Source organism: Bufo bufo, chromosome 2 (genome assembly GCF_905171765.1).
Source record: "Bufo bufo chromosome 2, aBufBuf1.1, whole genome shotgun sequence".
NCBI lineage: Eukaryota > Metazoa > Chordata > Amphibia > Anura > Bufonidae > Bufo > Bufo bufo.
In genome coordinates this window covers 297625547-297643350 of record NC_053390.1, presented here as the reverse complement: position 1 = coordinate 297643350, position 17804 = coordinate 297625547, and the positions used below count along the sequence as shown (strand labels likewise).

The 17804-nt window shown below is 41.5% G+C and overlaps 1 protein-coding gene across 2 annotated transcripts in view; it reads left to right on the top strand.

The window, feature by feature from the left end:
* The window catches only part of RIPK3 (receptor interacting serine/threonine kinase 3), a 62965-nt gene that overhangs the window by 31423 nt on the left and 13738 nt on the right, over positions 1-17804 (top strand). For both annotated transcript variants that reach the window (XM_040416791.1, XM_040416790.1), the window contains 7 exons: positions 9190-9348; positions 9493-9575; positions 13506-13644; positions 13948-14030; positions 14134-14170; positions 17181-17269; positions 17385-17421. In XM_040416791.1, coding sequence (XP_040272725.1) covers positions 9190-9348; positions 9493-9575; positions 13506-13644; positions 13948-14030; positions 14134-14170; positions 17181-17269; positions 17385-17421 — 627 coding nt within the window. The remainder of the gene's footprint in view (positions 1-9189; positions 9349-9492; positions 9576-13505; positions 13645-13947; positions 14031-14133; positions 14171-17180; positions 17270-17384; positions 17422-17804) is intronic.

Sequence of the window (17804 nt, the reverse complement as noted above, 5' to 3'; positions counted from 1 at the left end):
GTAGGGCAGGGAGAGAAAGTGTTAATTGTGGAATGCATGGAATGTAAAAAAAGATAATTATTAAACCTTATACACCACAATAGTGGCATCAAAGTTACAAATTATTGCACACGTGATATTTTTGGCATAATTTGTGACTTTTTCACTTCTCTTAAGGGCTCGTTCACACAAACGTTTTTTGCGTTCCGTATACGGGCCGCTTAATGCGTTCCGTATACTGTCCGTATATGGAACCATTCATTTCTATGGGTCCGCAAAAAAAGCAGAATGTACTCCGTGAGCATTCCGTTTCCGTATTTCTGCATTTCCGTTCCGCTACATTTTGAGTTTTGTCCTATTATTGTCCGCAAATCACGTTCCGTGGCTCCATTCAAGTCAATGGGTCCGCAAAAAAAACGGAAGACATACGGAAATGCATCCGTATGTCTTCCATATCCGTTCCGTTTTTGTGGTACCATCTATTGAAAATTTTATACCCAGCCCAATTTTTTCTATGTAATTACTGTATACTGTATATGCCATATGGAAGAACGGAAAAACGGAACAGAAACGGAAACGCAACGGAAACAAAAAACGGAACAATGAATACGTGAAAAACGGCTCGCAAAGCACTGAAAAATACATACGGTCATGTGAAAGAGGCCTAACACTTTTCAAAACAGCACGGGGCTTAGCCAGAGGCGGCATAAATGAAGGTACAAATCTAGGACAGCTCCCGGCTGGAGCAAATTTGAATTTCTAACACATGTAGTGCTGGGAGCTGCACCAAATTGATTAGAAGGTCTGTGCCTCGTACATTTGGCCATAGACATTACACTAAAACTAGTGTTTTACTACCAGTCTTAATAAATGTATCTGTCCCAATATTGTTGCTTACAGACATTAACGTGTGCATCTTGCAGTAAAATCAGTAAAGTGTTACTTTACTTACCATTTCCAGCTTAAATGAGGATCGAGAGACAGAATTAGCATTTTAGGCGGTACGTCACCCATAGAGTCTTGTGTATGGGTTATATTTATTACTAGAGATAAGCGAATTTCGAAAAAATTTGATTTGGTCAGTTCGCCGAATTTTCTGAAATGATTTGATCTGAATTTATTTGTGGCGAATCATGTTAAAAAAACTGCTATTTCCTGGCTGCATGGAGCCTATAAAGTGGTGTAGAACACTGTGTCCTGCAGTAACACGCATAGGGAGTCTGCTGTAGTAGTGAAACAGTACTATGAGTCAGTATGACACGTAGATGACAGCCGTCATTCTTAGAATCACTTCACACTTTACTCATTTGGTCAATTACGGGGCTAAAACTGACCAAATAAAGTGTGAACTCAGCCTTACAGGTCAATGTTAGCGCCAGGTATAAAGAACCATGCAGAGGCCCAAGATCCTACTATAGCGTGAAAGAGTGCACTCCTTTTACACCGTCATCAGCTGATTCCACATAGATGTCCACAGAACCTATTCTATTAAATGCTTATACAAGTAGAGCCCCCCTGACAGAGTGGAGAGGGTGTCAGCAGTAAGTTTGTGTTGACGTCACTGATTATTTTGCCCTTCCTCTGATCCGTTAGAACAATAACCCCCAAAAAACTGATCCTGTCTGTGAATGGAATCTTTGCATGTCTTCTGTGTTTTTGTACCCACTCCTGCTTTTGGCTACCAAATCATAAGCCAATTCTGATGCAAAATAGGGACCATGTCATATAGGCCTTACAGCTGCTACATAGACAGGATCCGTTGTGCGTCTAATTTTTACTTCCTTCTGACAGATCAGAAGAAGGGTCAAATAAATGATGATGTCAACCAGGCCAAAAAGGCAAATAGTGGCCCAGTCTTGGAGTGGTGAGGTGGCAGCAGCAAGAGGAGACCACGTAGTTGCCCAGTGACATAGTGGTGAGGTGGCAGCAGCATGAGGAGACCACAGAGTGGCCCAGTGACATAATGGTGAGGCGGCCACAGCATGAGGAGACCACAGAGGGGCCCAGTGACATAGTGGTGAGGTGGCAGCAGCATGTGGAGACCACAGAGTGATGAGGTGGCAGCAGTATGAGGAGACCACAGAGTAGTGATGTAGCAGCACCATGAGGAGACTACAGAGTGGCCCATTGACATAGTGGTGAGGTAGCAGCAGCATGAGGAGACCACAGAGTGGCTCAATGACATAGTGGTGAGCTGGCAGCAGCATGAGGAGACCACAGAGTGGTGAGGTGGCAGCACCATGAGGAGACCACATAGTGGTCCAGTGACATAGTGGTGAGATGGCAGCAGCATGATGAGACCACAGAGTGGCCTAGTGACATAGTGGTGAGGTGGCAGCAGCATGAGGAGACCACAGAGTGGCCCAGTGACATAGTGGGGAGGTGGGGGGTCAATACCAGTACCAGCTCAAGATGGTGCGTGGCTGTAGTAGCACCTGGCAGAAGGTGTGGTATCAGGCGGGTGGCAGCATCAGAATAGTAGCTGAAGCAGGTAGCCAGAAGAAACAGGTCTCTTTTGTCAAAGTGTAGGTGTGGCACCATGGATGATCTAGTCTGATGCATCAGGCACTGGTGTTTGAAAATCCTGGCTGATTCAATGCATGATTCATCTTCACAAAGGTCTGTTTCTCCACATTTTGGGTGGACAGGCGAGTTCTCCTTGGGGTAACTATGGCCACTGCTGCACTAAACACCCGCTCTGATGCCACACTGCTGGCCGGGCAGGAAAGCTTCTCCAGAGTAAACTCGACCAGTTGCAGCCACAAATCAAGTTTGGCTGCCTAGTAGTCAAGGGGATGTTCAATGTGGGGTGGCAGGGTGCACTCCAAGTATGCCACAACCTGCTGGTTCAGGTTCTGCTCTGTGTCTACCTGCTGCTGGCTCAGCCCTTTTTGCCGCAGCGCCGACACCATGTTCTTCTTGTTGTCGGTCACCATGGTCTGGTTGCTAATCCAGACACTACCTGCTGCCACCCCCCCCCCTTCTTCTGCTGACTGCGATAGAAACATTTTGGCTACTGCCCATTCCCTTTGAAGGGCCTGTCATCTGTCTGACAAACTTAATAAAATAATATAAGAATTAAATTAAAATTAAAATAATACCCCCCAAAAAAGTCTGTAGTACAATGTTACTTCACTGCTGAACAGCAATTAAGACATATATTGTTTATTTTCTTTAAAAAATAACAATCACAATTCACTGCAGAAGGTCAATTAAAAAGTATTCTTTTTCCTATAACTACACCCAAAAAAAAAATATATACAATCACAATTCACAGCAGAACGGCCCGTATGGCTTTTTCAGTGTTTTGCGGGCCGTTTTTAACGGATCGGTTTTTCCGTTTTTTGTTTCAGTAGTGTTTCCGGTTCCATTCCATTTTTCCGTTTGACATATACAGTATACAGTAATTACATAGAAAAAATTGGGCTGGGCATAAAATTTTCAATAGATGGTTCCGCAAAAACGGAACGGATATGGAAGACATACTGAGTACATTCCGTATGTGTTCAGTTTTTTTGCGGACCCATTTGAATGGAGCCACGGAACGTGATTTGCGGGCAATAATAGGACATGTTCTATCTTTGAACTGAACGGAAAAACGGAAATACAGAAACGGAAGGCATGCAGAGTACATTCTGTTTTTTTTGCGGAACCATTGAAATGAATGGTTCCGTATACGTGTGAACGGGCCCTTTGCACACGACCGTATGGCTTTTTCAGTGTTTTGCGGTCTGCAAAAAACGGATCTGCTAAAAATACGGATGATATCCATGTGCATTCCGTTTTCTGCGGAACGGAACATCTGGCCCCTAATAGAACAGTACTATGCTTGTCCGTTATGCGGACAATAATAGGACATGTTCTATCTTTGAACGAAATGGAAATACGGAAACAGAATGCATACGGAGTACATTCCGGGTTTTTTTGTGGACCCATTGAAATGAATGCTTGCATATGCAGTCCATATACGGAACGCAAAAAACGGCCGGTAAACAGGAAAAAAAATGGTCGTGTAAAAGAGGCCCTAGGCCTCTTTCACACGACCGTATGGCTTTTTCTGTGTTTTGTGGTCCATTTTTCAAGTTTCGGTTCCGTTTCTGTTCCATTTTTCCGTATGGCCTATACAGCATACAGTAATTACATAGAAAAAATTGGGCTGGGCATAAAAATTTCAATAGATGGTTCCGCAAAAACGGAACGGATACGAAAGACATACGGATGCATTTCCGTATGTGTTCAGTATTTTTTGCGGACCCATTGACTTCAATAGAGCCACGGAACGTGATTTGCGGGCAATAATAGGACATGTTCTATCTTTCAACGGAACAGAAATACGGAAGCGGAATGCATACGGACCAGATACGGAACACAAAAACCGTCCCGCAAACGAAAAAAAAAGAGGTTGCAGGCATATTACTTCTATCAAGCGGTACATTATTCATTATAATACACACCTCAGCTGCTACAGAACCTACCGTATTTTTGTCAAATTTATTTTGAATGAAAAGAAAAGCAAGTAACAAGCTTTAGCAATGTGGAATCAAAAAATCACATGAGTATACGAATCAAATAAGGTGCAAGAATAATTGTCACATAAGTGCACATCTATTACAAAAAAAAAAATAGAGACTGTATCTTAATATATCATTCTAAGAGACACTTTGTGCAATTAAAATCATATAAATTAAATGTCAAGAGACTCACTCTGGGTACCGAACTGAGAAAGGTAAAAGAGTGGATAGCTAGGCAGTGCTACTGCACACATTATTAGATATGTGTACTGAGGGAGCTGTCGAAGGTCAGCCAAGACCACCATATTTCTTTCAAACCGCATATGTCCACAACTTTGTGTAGCCATGGAGAGATGGAGAATCACTAGCCCAGTTCAGTGTAGTTGATAAAGGGGAGATATTGCTTATTAATATCACTAATTGTTATCAATAGCAATATCTGAAGTTACTGGTATAAAAAGGGCGAAATATTACCAACTATCAGATGACAATGGTCAATATTAACCTTTTCCCCCTAGCTTGTGGGATTGTTCTCAGTTTATACCACAGCTACAGTATGTTGCCTTGATATCTCCAGGAAACACACACAACTCTTGCAGATATAACATAAAAGACACCTTTACTTAACTACAATGTACAAATACTTTCGATATCGAGGTCATATTAGTATACATACACCATGTAACTGGCCTATAGTCTAACAATATACACAAGGTGGTCCCACGTCTTCCATCTAAGACTTCACAGAAAGCTGGTCTGGGTGAGGAATGCCCCAGAGGCTAGATGGATTTCTACTATATTAACACCTGCCTACCCTAAATTCATTATACCTGTGATGTAAGCACAGGAAGGGGCGGGGTCAAGACTATGGAACCACATGGCAGTGTTTTTATTCACTCAACCATCTTCCTAATTTAAAAACCAAAACAGGACTGAATCTCAACCCTGTATCTGTAGCCAAAGCCTTTGCAGCCTGTACCATATGAAAGAAAATAGAAGAAGAGTGGAGGGCTCCAGGCCTTGAGTTTGGAGATTTAGAAAAATCCAGAAAGGGTCAAAGTTTGGTTACAAATCTGCCCAATGGTCTAGTATACTCTCTCCTAATAATGTTGTATTTTAGGAGACTGCCACCATCTGTGAAAGTCAAAGACGTTAGATTGACAGCACCAACAAGTATTAGTTATGTAACCACTCAGGGGACCTTAAGTATACCACCAGGTAATGACTTCATAGTTAGTTGGTCTCTAGAACAGGGCTCGACAAATCCCAGGCGCCAGGTCGCCATGGCGACCAGGAATTTAGTCCTGGCGCTTGGGTATTTGTCAGCCCGTTTTCAAAGGTGCCCGGGCGATGGGTGCGGAGCTGCCGTTCTGTCCGGAGGCAGCTCCGTTTGAAGCAGCTCCGTCACAGCACACAATAGCAGAGACGCTGGCAGCAGGGAGGGGAGGGGCTCGGGAGGAATGTAATCTGATCCTAGAGTGGAAGCTGCTTCTGCCAGCCCCTCCCCTCCCCGCCCACCAACCAATCAGAGCTTAGGCAAGGCAAGCACCAGCAGCTCTGGGTTTGAGTCACTGACACAAGTACAGGGAGTCTAGAATGAATCGAATGAGTCTCAGGTTGAAAGAATTTAAAGATCCGACTTAGTTAGAGACTCATTCGATTCTTTGAGTTAAAAGAACTGAGGCTGTCGGCTGATGCTTTTGTTGCAGCAGTGATAAGATTAAGGGACAGGAGCAGAGAGATAAGAGAAGTGACAGATGACACAGAGTTTAGATTACAGGTTGAATTAACCCTTTAGGATCAAATTGGCTTCTCAAGGAGATCTATATGTTAAAGGCATCCCTTCTTCTGTCTCATTTAGTAGCTATAGAACTAAGGGTACTTTCACACTTGCGGCAGGATGGATCCGGCAGGCTGTTCACCCTGTCGGATCCGTCCTTCCGCTGTTTCGCCGGACCGCAGCTCTGTCCCCATTGACTATAATGGGGGTGGAGCTCCGGCGCAGCACGGCAGTGCATGGTGAAAGGCCGCCGGACTAAAAGTACTGCAAGTCCAACTTTTTAGTCCGGCGGCCTCTCACCGCGAACTGCCGTGCTGCGCCGGAGCTCCACCCCCGTCCCCATTATAGTTAATAGGGTCCGGGGACGGAGCGGCGGTATATGTAACATGGTATACAGCATTATTGGGGGGACTCTATGGATAAGTGGGGGGGGGGGCACTATGGGGGCACCTACTAGGGGCTTTATGACGCGGCTCCGCCTGGCTCCTAACTTTTTTAGCTGGCTCCTAGATTCCAAGGAAATTTGTCAAGCCCTGCTCTAGAAGTTTAATAGACTAGCAAACACCATGGGAGTGTATTCTGATTGTAACAAGTTATTCCCTATCCACAGGATAGGGGATAACTATTAGATCGATGGGGGTCCAATCACTGGGACCTCCACCGATCACAAGAACAGGGTCCCTGTTCACCACTGGGCCACCAGAAATGAATGGAGCAGCAGATCAGGCATGCACACTGCCACTCCATTCATCTGTATGGGACTTCCAGAAATAACCTACAATTAATGGTGTGGGCCCAGTTCCTGAGCTGTCGCCATGGTGCTGGCCATTAACTCACTGCACTCTGTGCCGTAATAGAAGGGCTAAGAGCCTGATGCATATTTGCAACCTTTCTTAGCAATCCTTTCTTATGAACACAACCCCAGTCCATATGCCTATTAGGGAATATAAACATCACTGAGCGAGATACTCTTTTTTTTTTTTTTTTATATATTTTTATTAGTATATAAAAAGAATACACAAGGAAAGAATTTGAGTAAACACTCAATATGGTTAATACCTTTTTTCCTTTTCCCTCTTCCCCCAACCCAACCCGCCTCCCCCCCAACCCAGCCCTGTGATGCGTCCACCCTCCCCTCCCCCTCCTGACCCCCTTCAACAGAGAAGAAAGGGGCAGGAGACAGGACGAGAAAAAAAAGAAAGGGGGAAAAAAAGGGGGAATTTTATATAAAACATTACAGTCGATCAGATCTTCCAGCCATCCCATATCTTAATCCACTTCTCGTCTACATCTCTCTGCCTATAGAGAATCTGTTCATAATTTTTTACCTTATTGACTAAGTTTATCCAGGTGTTTAGCTCTGGAGTATGACGAGCTAAACTGATCAAGATTCTAGCTAACAACAATATCCTTCCTAAGAGAATCTTTTGGTATTTATGGCTGCTTATTGTGGAGAGATCATTCAGCAAGAACAATTGTGGCTCAAAGGGGATTCGTATTTTAAGTTTGTAAATTAGAAAGTTATTGATGCTATTCCAATATTCTCTAAGTTCTGGACAAGTCCAGATCACATGGAGGTAATCCGCACTTAAGGTATCACATCTAGGGCACTTAGATGTATCTCTTAGCCCACATTTGTTTAACCATATAGGGGTAACATATAATCTGTGACAGATATTAAACTGCACTAGAACATGGTTGAAATTTTGAGATAGTGAACCTAGATTAGTAAAAATATTCCCCCACCCTTCTAATTGTATATTTGGACAATCCAACTCCCAGGCCCTTTGTCCTGGTGATTGTGTATCACAAAACCGTGCCTTTAGTAATAGTTTATATATATTTGAAATCTTAATTCTTAGGGGTGTCGTCCGTGTCCAATCATTTAAAAAACAAGAACTATCTATATCCAGTATTAATTTATCATCCAAACTAGATAGTGCCGACCGCAGCTGCAAATACCTAAACCAAGAGAGGTTTTCTACATTATGTGATAACTCCGTGAACGACTTAATCTCTCTATCCTTGACTACTTGTGAAATGTAGAGAATCCTATTCTTTTGCCAAAATTTATCCGTTGCAATACCATCTAGAATCTGTAGATGTGCATTATGCCAAAGAGGCGTGAATATAAGTGAACCCTTTACACTCAACCATATTTTAGTAGTAGCCCAGATTTTAGAAAGTATCTTTATAACTCCGTTGACTAAACAATAGTCCAGATTCCAAGAGAGTGAATATATTGTTATGTAAATAACTCCCTACTAGGCTCCTTAAAAGTGCACTATTTTTCCATTCATAACACATCAATAACTGAGCGGCAATAAAATAACCTTTGAAGTAGGGGAGGTTTAGACCCCCATATTCCAGTGGTTTATATAGATGTTCCAATTTTAGCCTGACTCGTTTTCTTCCCCACACTAAATCATTAATTATTCTTTCCATGAGTTTAAAGTATTTATCTTCTATCCAGATAGGTGTATTCCTGAGCACAAACAGGAATTGTGGTAGAATCACCATTTACTGAGCGAGATACTCTAGAATAGTGTTCCTCAACTACAGTGCTCAGGGCCCACCTGCCGATCATGATTTGAGAATAACCCACAGAATGAATATCTGTGGTATTCCTGATGCATGGACACTAATTATATCACCTGCTCAATACTAAGGAAAACATGTTCGGCAGGTGGTCCCTGAGGACTGGAGTTGAGGACACTGATCTAGCAGACTTGAGATGTTCATGTATTCATTTGGCTAGACAGAAATGAGAAGAGGTTAGGGAAAATATACAACATTTTGGGCTGACCTAAATGTAATATACATGTACACCTAAATACTGACTGTGAAATGTATTTTTGTAATGACAGGTACTCTAAAAAATTAGAAAAACTGACCACATTTATATTTCCTCTCTGTCAGTTGACAAATCTGTCTTGATACGTGAACATGTTTCTCATGGCCAGCGCCCATGCCTTCGGGAATTGGAAATGGAGAAGTCAGTGAGCTATCTAAATGAGGCAATTCAGTTCACCAAACACTGCTGGGATAATGACAAGTCCAAGAGGCCTCCGTTTAGTGGTAAGTAGAACCTGATAAGACCATGAACCATGCTTACTACGAGTGTCTCTCAGCCTGAAATAAACCAGCGATTGTAGACAGCAGGGACACCTGTCATGTGTGAATGTTCTCTAAGAGGAATTTATTTTTTTCTACCACTAACAGAATGTTGTAACAAATGGGAGAAATTTTTCAGTGCACATGAAAAAGATATTAGACAAGCGGTTAGACAAGTACAAGACAAGATGGTAAGTATGTCTCACAGAATAATATGACAGAGATCCTGTCACTAGTGTTCTAACTCAACAACTCTGCAGCAAATGTGAGGTTCGTGAGACAATATGGCTATGATTGTCTATACTGACCAGTGTTATTCACTCTTGACTATCAGACAGCATTGAACTAAACTGAAAAGGTATGTATGATAAATCCAGATGAGGTTGTGTTTCAGGGCCCCACTTTTCCCGACATATATGTCCCCAGTTTTATTGCCCCCCTATATGTAAATAGGGCAGTGGTTTGCAAAGGCAGCATCTACAGTCATATTGATACCTCTGATGCTGTCCAATAAGCTCAGACAGTGTCGGTATGGCTTTCTCTAAAATATTCTATTAAAGGGTTTTTCAAGAGTAGAATATTGATAACCTGTCGTCAGGATAATATAGTAAGGCAGCTCTCACCTGCGTTGGTTGTGAGCACCCTTTGTGCACGGATGCCGCACCTGGATGCGGTAAAGTCCAGAAATTTGAAAGAAGAATATCCAGCTCAATTCAGGTGAAATTATAAGCTGCTTCCATTTCATATTCATGCTTGTCATGAGGAAGGACCCATATATCTAAGAGGTCTGAAGCGCGTAGATGTATACTTGCATTACGGATTTTAACGCTGGAATAAAGGTCATTTATAATTTCACCTGAATTGAGCTGGATATTCTTCTTTAAAATTTCTGTCGTCAGGATAGGTCAACAATATCTGATCAGTGGTGGTCCAACTTCCGGTACCCATGCAGATCAGTTGTTTGTAGAGGCTACGGTGCTCCGGTAAGTGCTGCGGCCTCCTCAGCACTCCAATTACAATTAATAATTTCTCTAGGACCAGAAAAGGACGAGCACCCTACAAAATCACCAAGTTGGATGAGTGCTGTGGCTGATATATTTATAGAAATACCAAGCACAGCCACTATATTATGTATTGCACCATGCTTGGAAAGCTGCTGGAAGCCTGTAGCGCTCACCTGTAGCTTTGGTGAGCGTAGCGGCTCCCTGAAACAGTTGATCGATGAAGGTGCTAGGACTTGGAACCCTGCCGTTGTGATAATAATGACCTATCCTGAAAATAGGTCATAATTATCTTTTCCAGAATAACCCCTTTAAGTGTCTTAGGGTGGGTTCACATCATGTTTATGCCTCCATTTGACGTATATATTAGAAAAAAAGATACAAAAACGTAGCACACCCCATTCTTCTATCCTGCAGAGTCCAGTAAAAAAAAAAAAAAGGTAAAAAAAGTATACTTTTCTTTTTTACAATGGAACTCTATGGTGCACAGATGCCACTGTATGGCATAAGTATGAGGCATCCGTTTAATGGATACCTTTTTTGTATAGGTTAAACTTATGGGAAGAACGTGATGTGAACCCAACCGTAGACACTTTTTGCACTTCGAGCAGCAAGTGGGTGTGGCTTATCAACAAGTGGGCATGGCTTTCCAGAAAGGGACATGACTTGAGATGCATTACTGTGCATCAAAATGCACTACAATTTTGTTGAAAACATCTGGCTGGAAGTAAGGGTAGGTTCACACTTGCATTTACCTGATCTGGCAGGCTGTCCTGGCAGAGAACAGTCTGACAGAGTTCATGAGATCCGGCCTAGCTGGATACCTCCATTCAATGCTGGATTCAGATCCCATTATAGTAAATGGGGTCTGGCGGTGAACAGCAGTATCCAGCTAGCCCAAATCTAGTGGATGCCGGCAGGTGTTCTCTGCTGGAACAGCCTACCAGATCAGGTAAATGCAAACGTGAACCTACCCTTAGCCAACTAATAGGTGGTATAAACTTTGACTAGACAGTCTAAAAATGCAGTAGATTTATCATCCAGAATCAGCCACTGTGATAAATCTGGTGCATCTCTAGACTCTTTATTCTAAGAGTGGTATTATACTGCCCATTAGACAAAAATCGTTCTATTCATTATCGGCAGCACATCACTGGTTACATAGGGAACAAGCACTCCTATGAACACTTGTTACTGATGATTTGCTGATAATCATGGGGTCTAATAGGGGCTTTAGTGAGTGCACATTGCTGTTTTGCTGCTTTTTAAAAATGCATCAAAAACGCTTAGAATTTTTAAAAAATATGTGCATCTTTACTGCAGTTTCCAATGCGGTTTTTACAGGCAAAACAAACTGATTTAACATGTGTCACCTGTAAAGTTGCAACTGTGGTAACAGTGCATGCATTTTCTATGTGTATTTTAATATGTTTTTGATGGGTTATTAAAAGCCTATCTTGCACTTATATCGCTAGGATATGCCACCAATGTCTGATAAGTGTGGGTCCCAGAGGTGGGATACACACCTATCGGACATTGTTGACATATGCTAGCAATATGCCACCAAAGTGCGAGAAAGGCAAAAGCAAAACCCTTTTAACCACCTAACTGTTTTGCCCGAGCTCAGCTTGGGCAGTGGGAAAAGTATGACTAAGAACATCATCATTCGAAACGCGTAAATCAACTGGGGAAGAGTGGGAACTTGTGCCACTGTGTTTGTATATACTTTGAACAAATTTTGGTGAATAAAAATCAGGACCGGAAAAAACTTCTACAATTGGTGCTGGAGCCTCTTTTTTTTTCTTCAGTGTGAAAAGTACTTAACTGTTCTGCCCGAGCTGAGCTTGGGCAGAAGTGGAAGGGGGGGGGGGGGCAGCTTTAGATGCTGATATCTTCTCAATGGTAGCAGCTAGAAGCCTGCAAATGGTCTTTTTTTTAAAGCATTCCAGGCTTTCATACAAGACCAATATGACAGCAGTCCAAGCAACAGAGAAAATATCACTGTTAGAAATCAAGTGGTTTACTTTCACATTCAGCTGTATTCCCAGCATCCCAATTTCTAACAGTGATATCTTCCCATGTACTGAAGATAATGCTCTGGCACTGTTTGAAAGATTGGAATGCCAGCTTTCAAACAATACAAAACCAACCCAGAGATATGAGCAGCTAAAGCAGCTGCCCCCCCCCCCCCTTCCCTGTCAGTCTGGAGGAGGAGGGGGAGTAGCAGTTGCAGAGCTGACAGGCTGCAGGAGAAAAAAATAAAGTAAATATATATGGTATTATTATTGTACAGACCCACATAATAAAATTAAAAGTTAACACACTATATATACCCCAAATATGGTTTTCTAAAAAAAACTCACAACTAATCCCACAAAATAAAAATACAAAATAGAATAAAAAAAGTTATGACTGCTAGAACACAAAGGGGGATTAATTATGTCACTGAGGGGTTAGAAATGCAATTGTGTCCCCTGAGTTGTTTGGCAACAATATTTACTGCAGACACACATTAAAAATCTACAATAAAAAGAGACAATTTTGGGAGGGTTTTTCCAATTTTAAAAGGACTGTTAGGAGGTTAAATAGCAACAAAAATGCAATGTTATAAACCTGCCCTAATGCTGCTTCAACAATGCAAATGAGTAAACTCTCATTTGCCAGCTAATCTGCAGCACAGTTACACTGGGCCCAAAAATCATCCTGGGAAATAGGGCCTTAAATGTATACTGTCTAAATCAAAGACAGGATAAGTCTTCCCCAAATACTTTGTGAATTAAGTAGGTGGCAAACCCCAGTAGTCAGTTGGGCCATGCTTTCATTTGTGGAGTGTTGCACAATGATGTGAAATACATTGCCTTACTACCCTATTTGTCACGGTTGAAATTGGAAAAAGACATAAATAGTAGTTTCTTAATATTATGTAGTACTTACCTCTTCAGTAAAAAGTGTTGTGCAAATCAAGGAATAGATAATGCAGTCTCATGCTGAATATTATTTCTTTTGCGCCATTTGCCTAACATTGGTCGTTTAGATAATTTATTAGGTTTTATCTGGATAATTAACTATGCTTATTTTGTGTGTGATATGGAATTGATTTAGCATTTTCCTGTTCCTAAGGATTCTCCTGTGTCTTCTGGTAATACAAACGATATTTCATATAAAAAGGACACAGCGTCTGTAAATACTAAAGAAATGTCGGACATGGTTCACAGATTACATACTCTGAGATTTTCTCAAGCCTCACCTGCATTATCGGGTAAATAGCCATTAATCTATTTACGTGGTTTATCCACAATTATCATGCATCTAAGTGATGGTTCCTAGGGCACCCTAGTCCCATGCGTCTCCTGTGTTTAGCCACAGTGGGAAGGATTTGTATGCAACTTTACACAACTCTTCACTGTGGCCAAAAACTGGAGTCAGACACATATCAATCTAACATTTGTCACCTATCCAGTGTACAGGTTATAAATGTGATAGTGGGAAAACCACTTCCATATTTCTCAAGACATAATTTTTCATATAAGAGATTCTTTATATTTCCCTTTTTGCCATTCAGAGTCTGTGCCCCACAAAATGCCACATCAGCCTCCAAGGGTTCGTCCAGAAATTCCACAACAAGGTCACCCACGAGGAGCTCTGGTATGACAGCAATATCACTTTCAACTTATATATATACACATACATACCGTACATACAATATACTAGCTTGCATTAATGCTTATTTATTCATTTTGTCACACAGGGATCTCATTACAGACCTAAATCTATGTATTACCCAGGTAAACATCTTTATCACTTAGTAGTATGGCAGTTTGCAGGTATGACATGCTTATTACATATTATTACACTGCAATGTGAGAATCAGGGTTGCCAAGCAGAATTTTCCTTTTTTTTTGGTCAACTTCTCCCAAAATCACGAACAGCCAACATTTTTTACATACAAATTGGAAAACCATAATAAATTATAAAGACTATAAATAATACAGGTCTATAGCACAATATACTGATAAGAACTCATTACCAGCATTTAGGGCTCATGCACACGACCGTTGTTTTGCGGTACGTTTTTCACGGATCCGTTGTTCCGTATCTGAGTTTTTTTTTTCTCTGATTTAAGTTCTCTTCTGTTCCGTTATTCCACAAAACATATCCGTATGGTTTCCGTAAGCGATCCGTTTTTGCGGGTCGGAAACGGAAACAGTAACTTATTAATCACCAAACACATGAGCAATATAGGCTGCGCATAGCATTTCTACAGTATGGATTCGCAAAATACGGATGACATATGGATGTGTTCCGTGTGCGTTTCGTATTTTTTGCGGACCCATTGACTTGAATGGGGCCTCGGACAATGATTTGCAGACAATAATAGGACATGCACTACTTTTTTACGGAACGGAAATACGGAAACGGAATGCACACAGAGTATCTTCCGTTGTTTTTGCGGACCCATTGAAGTGAATATTTCCGCATACAGTCCGCAAAAAAAACGGAACAGAAGTGGAAAGAAAATATGTTTGTGTGCAAGAGCCCTTACTGTGAGCTGAAAACTGATGATAATCTATTCAAGTACCAGCATCTTCAAAATAATCACAGAAGCATATATATATATATATATATATATATATATTTATTTTTTTGACGGACATAATAAAAAAGTTCAGTTTTTACGGACTGTTCAGAAATTTCTGGACGATTGACAACCCTGGTGAGAAGGGGTTAAGAGAATGGGATGAATGAAAAGGTGAAATGGGATCATACATGTTGGGTTGGGTTCGCTTCGAGACTCTTTGAGCTCATTCACACAGTCAAACCTGTGGTCAGTATTTCCAGGACTAATGGGGTCATTTATTAAACTGGTGTAAAGTAGAACTGGTTTAGTTGCCCATAGCAACCAATCAAATTCCACTATTTATTTTCCAAAGAAGCTATCAAAAATGAAAGGTGGAATCCAGGGGCGGACTGGGAACCTAAAGTCGCCCTGGAAAAAAAAAACTAAAAGTGGCCCCATGTTATAGGCAGGTCTTGTCATAAGGCGGGGCAACACAAGTAGGCGGCGTCAGCAATACTATAGTGCAAAATACCACAGTGTAGCACAATATATTGCCCCAAAAGTTGTCCCCCTGTGGTGGCTAGGGATGAGCAAATCAGAAGTCGATTCACATAAAACTTCGCATCAGAAGTCGATTCACATAAAACTTTGCTCAAATTTTTTTTTTTATGTATTGGCTCCGATAAGCCGAAGTTATTACTTTGCGAAGTCTTACTTTGCGAAGTCTTGCGAGACTTCGGGTAATAACTTCAGAAATGTATTTCTACTGTTAAAAATGTTTTACCGAACTCGGTTTTGGTTCCAAGTGATACTGGGCATCGACCCACCGGGAAATTTCCCTGTAAGATCTATGGCTAATCCGCCTCTGGTGGAATCTGATTGGTTGCTATGGGCAATTAAGCCAGTTCTACTTTACATCAGTTTGATAAATAACCCCAATAAATCTCTACCAGAGGAAGAAGAAAAATCTTTCCTAGTCTCTTTTTGGGAAGAAAAGTATAGATAGAATACACAGCTTAATTATAGCCATGGGACAGACAATGAGCCGTATGTTATATAGGCTACTTTGCTCATAAAGAACACATTAAAGAAGTAAACCTGAAACAATATAAACAAGCCATAATACCAGTCCAGAAAAGCTTATGTAGTGTCACATTAGAATAGTCCTGTCCATAGGTCCTATTATTTGGGCGTATATGAATCTCGGCATTATGAACTACTAAAGATATGATAGAAATGCTTCACATATTTCACTCTGAACTTTTCTGATGACCACTTGTGCAACAGAATAAGGCTCTGTTCACATCACATTTTAACCATCCCTATGGTTGCTAGAAAGCGGGATTGCCATTTCTCCTATTCCTGTGTATAGCCTCAGTGGAAAGGAGTGTATGGAAAGATGACTGCGCTCGCAATAGTTTTACCAACAGTCCTGAATTTGCTGGGACTGTCCATAATTTTCAGAGACAGTCCATGCAAATTTTGGCTGTCCTAGGCCAAAAATGGGTGGAGTTTGTGTACTCACTGCCCATAAGCAGGTGGTGATGCACTATTTTGGGCATTCCCAGGACAGGGTCTGTTTGTTTCTAATTCACCAACTTCAGTGGCATACAACTCCTCTCCACCATGACCGCCCACAGGAGAAGGAATGGGGGATTGGGTTCTCCATCCTTGCCATCTGTGAATCCCATCAGTTGGGTCTATCTATTATTCTATGAATAGGTGATACTCCTACATAGTGCAAAAAAAGCACTTTAGGGGAATTTTGCAGCAAAGTGAGTGAGATTTAACTTAATCTCATACACATGTTGCAGAAAAAAAATCTGTACCAGAAGTTGACCTGCAGTGCTGATTTTAGATCTCCAGCATGTCAATTTATGCTGCAGATTTTCCCAAAAGATTTCACTCTTTGCTTTGCCTATGATGAAATCCACTGCTAATCCACTTCAATATGGTGGATTTCTCACAGATTTTTTGTCACTGATTTTTTTTTTGTCTTGTGTGGTCATACCCTAATATCACTACTTGCTATTAGTACTGATGTAGAGCTAAACTTGATGGTTAATGAGTTAAGTAAACAACGGCAAGAAAATGTTAATTTACTTTTTCAATGGATTTAAATGGCTTTTGTCACGATAACACTGTGACGTGTTATCACAGTAAATTTTAGCTCAGCTACATCTGTACTTAATTCTAATACTCAAGTGATTCTTTAAATTTTCATATTTGTCCTTCAGAGTCGGTGCCTATAAGGAGTTCTTCACAAAGTCAACATCTAAGAGGTCCTCAAGTAACTTTACCGCCCGGTTACCCACCAGGAGTTATGGTATAGAATATCCTTGTTATATATGTATACAGTCTTTATATTGCAGTGGCATTTGTATACTCTATATGTTAGCATTAAAGTTCACTAATGCATACATATTCTTTTTATCATCCAGGGACCTAACTATGGACATCCTTCTCAATATTCCACAGGTAAATTTCTTCTTCAGAAAGCACATGAATGGGACGGCTTGAAATTACACCTGCTCGCTGCTGCACTGTCGACGGCGAGCAGGTAAACAATGAAGGGAAGGCTGCACTCGCACGGAGCGCGGCCTTCTCTTCAACCAACTGATCGGCGGGGGTGCCGGGTGTCAGACCCACGCTTCTCGGATATTGATGACTTATCCAATATTAACCCCTTCACGCATTTTCACGTTCATGTACGTTAGGGAATGTGGCTTCTTGCCGGGCCCCTGCTGTATCCGCCGACATCGCTGTATGCAGTGGTGCCGGAGGATTAACCCTTTCACATGCCACAGTCAGCGCTCTGACTCCATAGGCCCCCTGTGCTGTGGTGACCGGGGGCCGATGGT